Source organism: Seriola dumerili, unplaced genomic scaffold (genome assembly GCF_002260705.1).
Source record: "Seriola dumerili isolate Sdu_G_001 unplaced genomic scaffold, Sdu_1.0 BDQW01000219.1, whole genome shotgun sequence".
NCBI classification, from domain to species: Eukaryota; Metazoa; Chordata; class Actinopteri; order Carangiformes; family Carangidae; genus Seriola; species Seriola dumerili.
In genome coordinates, this window is record NW_019174474.1 from 2,960,640 (window position 1) to 2,967,297 (window position 6,658).

General features: G+C 39.4%; 1 protein-coding gene across 1 annotated transcript; it reads left to right on the plus strand.

Moving 5' to 3' along the window:
- Positions 1 to 1,271: 1,271 nt before the first annotated feature.
- LOC111228632 (synaptotagmin-1-like) lies at positions 1,272 to 5,515 on the plus strand. Its single transcript, XM_022754625.1, has 8 exons — positions 1,272 to 1,419; positions 2,626 to 2,807; positions 3,289 to 3,402; positions 3,535 to 3,702; positions 3,824 to 3,991; positions 4,318 to 4,435; positions 4,845 to 4,978; positions 5,065 to 5,515. The coding sequence occupies exons 1-8, from the start codon at positions 1,272 to 1,274 to the stop codon at positions 5,269 to 5,271; spliced, it is 1,239 nt and encodes a 412-aa protein (XP_022610346.1). The 3' UTR covers positions 5,272 to 5,515.
- Positions 5,516 to 6,658: the final 1,143 nt, after the last annotated feature.

Sequence of the window (6,658 nt, forward strand, 5' to 3'; positions counted from 1 at the left end):
ATTACATGGTCCTCTGATGTCAAGCCAAAAACAAGATTGTTTTTTCTAACTATTTCATTTTGGAGATACAGAGCTTTCATCTTCCAGCGATCTTACATTTTATATAGTGTAATGAATGTGAAAACTTGTTAGGTCAGGTGTAAAAAGAGTTTTAGTTGAATTAACAACTGAAGCTGAGGAACCATATGGTGCGACTATTGAGTCATTTGTCATCACCTCTGCAGCAAAAATGAGAGAAAGATGACCATTTAATATATAAAAATATAAAAGCTGTGAATTATTCATTACATTAACAGTTGGTAACACAAAAGCGCATCAGAATCAGAAATATAGCTTAAAATACATAATAACACAATCCGTATCAGACAGCTGTAACATGTGAGACCTGCTGTTCAGTTCTGGCATCACTATCCATCCCTTTGGATGTACCTTGAATTTTTCTGTTTGTCCCTGCGGCTGTTAGTGCAGTATATCGGTGGTGGCTTCTGTTTAAGCTCCTGTTTTTTCAGAAAAAATAGTCAAGTATCCTAAAAAAAAAAAAAAAAAAAAAAAAAAAAAAAAAAAAAAAGCAGACATAACAGTTGTCTGGGTTTAGGTCAGTGTCAGCTTGGGTGTGAGATCACATCTGCTGATTCAGCCCCAGACACTCAATACCTGTGATGTCTGCAGAACAGAAAATAACATATCAAAACATTATTTCACTTGCGTGTCAAGTCTTGGCTTGGCTGACAATTTTTTCTCATATAGTTTATTAACCTGCTCTGAGCATGACCTTGGCACATGATTATTACCTTTGGCAGCTCACTGTGGAACAGCAGAGATCCATGCATGACACCTCAACTCTACTTCTCCCCATCCTCTCCTCCGTCCCTCTCTCCTCCATGTCAGCAGGTTTGGCAGTGACAGCAGTTTGCATATCCTGTGTTCAAGTGTTAGTGCCAGACCAGCAGAAACAGGACACGTCATTTGACTCTGATGGTCATACCATGTCTATAAGCACATTATTACTTCAAATACATCAATCAAAAGCATTTATGGATACTCTGCTCTGGTGTTAATGTGTGTTTATGTAGTTAGTTTAGGTTCCCCAGTTTAGATTTTTAGAGCCCCATTTGGAGGGTGTTTACAGGTATGTCCGTTTCTGTTTTGCTGAAGTATAATGTTCTATATATTCATATATTCCACATGTTGTGTTTTTTTTTTGGACTGAGCCATCTTTCTGTTCTGTTTCTCAGCCCGTTAATTCTGGATCCTGTGTCAATCAACAAATAATGACTGGGAGCCACCGAGCTGCCCCGGCTGCACTGGGTACCCCAGCTTTCCCAACCCTCTTGCCAAATGCAACATTCACTCCAGGCCAAAAACAATCTGGTGGCCAAAGTCCCAACAAGTTCATGAGTGAACTACGCAGCATCCACAGTGAGTTAGACACCTGACTAAACGTTCATCGCCATGGATTAACATTAACAATGTCGATAAATATTTGGGAAACATATCCAAGACCCAGAGCCAGAAGATAATTTAGATATAATCCTGGAGGTTTTGGTAAAGCAGATGAGACAGTAAAGTGGTAATATGGAGAGAATAACACTGCTGTAGCTCTTGTGAAAAGAATATGAATAACATAGCAACAAAGCAACTCATACAATGTCAAAAGAGATCTGAAGTATCAATGATTCTTTACAGTAACATGTTGGAAATACTGGACTGAGGGTGCTGAACTGAATGCACTGTGGGCCTGGCCCAGAATTCAAAGCTTTTTGAAGATTTACAGTAAGATTACAGAGTACAGATATCTCAGGTATACATATTTCATTCTCTCCCTAAGTGTATTTTTGAAAGAGTATTATCTGTGTTTTCTCAACTATTCGATGACTGATCCTAGACAGCTAAAATGATTGAATGTGAAATTATCCTTTGGAAGTAAAAGATGCTGGGAGTGTCTTATATCCAGGAACATGTGACTGAAGGGTGAAGGGTCACACTGCATATGAAAAGGCCAGACAAGTATTTGCTCATATGGGACAGGTGATGTTTAAAAATGCTTACAGGTAAAGTTACCTCCCCCGTAGAAGTGCATTATCTGTTTGTTATTCCTTTAATTCCCTTCCGTTTGATCAGACATGCTAGACTTCTATATGCATGTTGCTTGTAATGCAATGTGCATTTATGTCAGAACATCTAAATTGCAAGTTGTACAAAATGTAAAATCCTGGATTTGATATGTATGTCACTTGATATGAGGCATATATCACTTCAATGACATTTTAGAACCGGCAGAATAAACAGGAGATGAAAAAGATAACATCTTACAATATACTGATATCCAGTGTAACACCACCACAAAATATAGCCTAAAAAATGACCACAGATTTGAATCAGCATCTCTCTGACAACAGCATTGACTCTACTACAGGAGTGCTGGATTGGATTGCATTACATTTTCCAGTGTTCCTGATATTTTACAGTGTGGAAAAATGGTTTTGTCTTACTTCTTACTAAGAGCTAGTCAACGGGAAATACAGGGGTAACATTTTGAACACTGAGTTCAAGTGGCTAACTAAGAATGTATGTATATTAATCATGTATCATCTATGTGTGTGCGTGTTTTATGTGGATTTGCAGTGCCATCGTGGGCTGTTGCTGCCCTTAGTATCGTCGGTTTGTGTGTGGTGCTGTCGTGTGCTGTGTGTGTATGGAAGAAGTGCTTTAAAAAGAAGGACAAGGACAAAGAAAAGGACAAGAAAAAGGGAAAAGAGAAGAATAAGGGAGGTTTTGACACTGAAATGGATGGAAGTTACAACGAGGTAAGCCATACACACACACACACACACACACACACACGCACGCACGCACACACACAGTCTCCCCCTGCAGATGTATTGTCCTTCCAATGTATCATAGTGCGGACATTCGGGTCACTACGGCCTAGTAAAACTGTCAGTGTGTGTTAAGACTAATGGATGTTTTGCACATCGCCCATGTTGTGGTGTAGGTTGAGGTCTGAGATTAGTGGACTTGGAGTGTCTTCAAGGATACAAGTTGCATTTAAACACACTGATGGTGTAAAATTTGCCCGTCCCCTTTAAACAATGAATAAACCTTAGATGCTTACATTATCTTTGTTTAATTGCCTCTGCCTGTGTGATGCAACACAATACACTGTAGCAGCACAACTCAAATAGGTGCTCCACGAGTTGTGAAACAGAAGGTTTTCATTGATTACTTGCAAAGCTATATTTTTTTTACCTGCATTTGATGTGTGTATGTGTGTCTGTGTGTGTGCAGCCGCTGAAAGATGAAGGTAACAAAGAAACAGAGCTGTCAGATAATGAGCCAAAGGAGGAGGAGAAGCTGGGCAGACTACATTTCACATTAGACTACAACTTCACAGATAATACGGTAAAATGCTGCTATTCCCTTTTGACATTTTTGCCCACTATCTGCCAACTCTAAAATGTCACATTTTAATATGTTTCTTCCCACTGTCAATTAGCCAGATTCTCATTTCTTTCCTGTGTTATCCAATTTTAGCTGGTAGTGGGCATCTTGCAGGCTGCAGAGCTTCCTGCCATGGATGTGGGAGGTAGCTCTGACCCTTATGTTAAACTCTATCTGCTCCCGGACAAAAAGAAAAAGTTTGAGACCAAAGTTCATAGGAAGACCCTCGAACCCAACTTCAATGAGACGTTCACGTTTAAGGTAAATTAAAACACCAAGATAAATAAAAATGTAAGTTATTTATCCTGATTGTGTTCACTATTGGAAAATGATACATGATATGTTTCAAATTACGGTCTTTCATGTGTGTTCTGTTCTATAGGTACCATATACTGAGCTGGGCGGGAAGACACTGGTGATGACTGTATATGACTTCGACCGTTTTTCAAAGCACGATGCCATAGGAGCTGTGAAGATACCGATGAGCAGTGTGGACTTCAGCCAGTCTCTGCAGGAGTGGAAGGACCTGCAGAAGGCAGAGAAGGAGGAGGTGGGAGCACACTGTGAGAGGAGGAGCTGAACTTGAAAAAAAAGGATTGCTTTTAGGCTTTCCAAAACTGTTATTACATCTTTCTTTTTTTTTATTATTTGTTTCATTTTATTCCATGATGTGTTTGTGTTTTGTATGTTAGGGAACAAGGTTACTGACGCTCAATGTTTCTTCATTTCAAAGCAAAGAATACAGATTGTTTTCAAAGCACCTCAGTCTCTGAGGAAGACTGTAGCTTCTTGTGATTTTAAAATAAACTTTTACAATTTAATAATAAATCCATACAACAACATACTAATAAATACACATATTTTTTGCTTTATCAGAGTGAGCGGCTTGGAGACATATGTTTGTCCTTGAGATATGTGCCTACTGCAGGGAAGCTGACAGTGGTGATTCTGGAGGCCAAAAACCTGAAGAAAATGGATGTGGGTGGATTATCAGGTGAGTGAAGCAGTAAAAAAGTCTGAATTCACGTTGTGTTTAAATTCCAGCTTCATGTCAAATTTTTACTAAAGTGCTGGATAATTTTAAATATAGACAACTTCAGTGCCATAATAAAGTAAATGCTTTAAATAATTTTGAACTCTTCTAATAACAATACATACAAACATTTCTCAGAAAGTTTTATAATATGACTAGGTACACCATAAATAGCCCAGATTAGATCTAACTGAGCATTGAGGCCTTTTAATTACTTTTTTAGTGTTCTCCTCTTTCAAGTAGTTTCTATTTATGGGAAGCTATCAAAGCTCCTACAAAGGATGTTGTGTTTCACTGATGGAGTTACTGCATCAGTGCCAAGCTGCTAGTCTGTTGCTCTAACATGAAACCTCCCTGTTCTCTCTATCAGACCCTTATGTGAAGATCCACTTAATGCAGAATGGGAAAAGACTCAAGAAAAAGAAAACAACGATAAAGAAGAACACTTTGAACCCTTACTACAATGAGTCTTTCAGCTTTGAAGTGCCATGTGAACAGATAGAGGTACAGATATTTGTACACACAGATTTATACACGCAAATAAAATCCATGAGATATTCATTTTTTGTATATGTTATTTTCATTTATAGAAGGTGCAGGTAGCAGTGACTGTGTTGGACTATGATAAGATTGGGAAGAATGACGCCATAGGGAAGGTGCTGCTGGGCAGTAACAGCACTGGGACTGAGCAACGCCACTGGTCAGACATGCTGGCAAACCCTCGGCGGCCGATAGCCCAATGGCATAGCCTCCAGCCAGAGGATGAAGTCAACGCACTAATTTCCAACAAGAAATGAAACTGTGACCCCAGTGGGCTATGAAACATTGCAGCATTTACCTCAGCTATTTCCAATTTATGTTTGTACTTCTGCCCTAATTCCCCTTAAAAACTTTTGAGCTACTTAACTGAGTAAATGTACCCAATGATACCCTGTTTTACCCTTGATACTATCTGAGTCACTATTTCAAATTTAAAGCCTTCCTTCAGTAATTCCCTACTGCTTCTACCTAAACTGCTATGAAGAGTTTTCAGCAAAGATGTATCACTCGGTACAGTGCTATTAAACCAGATGAGATTTTTTAAAAACCTTTGTATGTTTTTCTTACCTGTTCTGAGCTGTTTGAAAACATTCACACTACACCTAATGTAGACCTGCAGAGGGAGTCAATCAAAAGGATAATGAAATATGAGCCTCATATGATCATCGAATAGAAATCACAAAAGCCAAGAAAGTACACTGATTATGGTGTTGGAGTACAGCCTAGAATGAGAGGAATGGAAAATATTTTGGCATCATAATTTATGGACAGGTTTCTCTGCAGCATCACATCCAAAATGGCAGAACAGGCCAGAATCACAACAAGAATACAACTACATTACATCATATGGTGGGGTGTGGCTTAGGCATTAGGCCCCAATGATATTGACGCAACCACCCACCCACCCATTCACACTCAAAGTGATTGTGAATTCATATACAATAAGAGTGGGCGTGACTTGCTCTTTATTCTATATTTGAGGAAAAAAACCATAAAATTACGTGTTAAATAAGAATCATTTAAGTGGGCCATTTTCGGTAAATAGTTAAAAGACCATGCTTAATATCTTAAAGGTATTCTAAAGGTTGTGTCACCGCCACTGGATAGCACACTACACCACCAGCATCTCAGACCAAAACAAATGCTTTGTTGGCCACAAGCCAGCTTAAGTCTCTCAGTCCACAATGCACTATGAAGCCCAGTGAAAGCGGCCGCCAAACAAACAAGAAGCACAACAGAACAAAGTTACCCTGTCACAATCTAGCCACAACCATTAGCCCACGCTAGCACTGTCGTGATATCCTCCACAGCAACGCTAGCAGTAACCCAGCTAGCGATAGTAACATTTGCCAAGCAAATTCGTAATATGAGTAACAGCAAGTTGGCTAATGTTATTCACTAATGTAAACAGCCATGTAAACATTGTGTAGCCATGAAGTTACTTACGCATCGAGGAGAAGAAAAGCCAGTTCCAAGTCAAGCTGGAGCCCTTTAGCAGCTGGTAGAGCTCTCCATCTTGGTCCAGCCAGACCAAACGTTCAACAGGAGGGACTCACATGCACGAACATGCATGTACCTGCAGTAACGTCCGTGCGCTGCCAGACTGACTATCAAAGAAAGAAAGATTACAACCACAGACTGCAT

What these genes read in the sequence shown, in the direction of transcription:
- LOC111228632 (XM_022754625.1), top strand. Translation starts at nt 1,272, where the DNA reads ATGACTGGGAGCCACCGAGCTGCCCCGGCTGCACTGGGTACCCCAGCT. An exon ending in ACAACTTCACAGATAATACG is followed by an intron (nt 3,403 to 3,534) that starts GTAAAATGCTGC and finishes ATCCAATTTTAG; the next exon opens with CTGGTAGTGGGCATCTTGCA. An exon ending in AGAAGGCAGAGAAGGAGGAG is followed by an intron (nt 3,992 to 4,317) that starts GTGGGAGCACAC and finishes TTGCTTTATCAG; the next exon opens with AGTGAGCGGCTTGGAGACAT.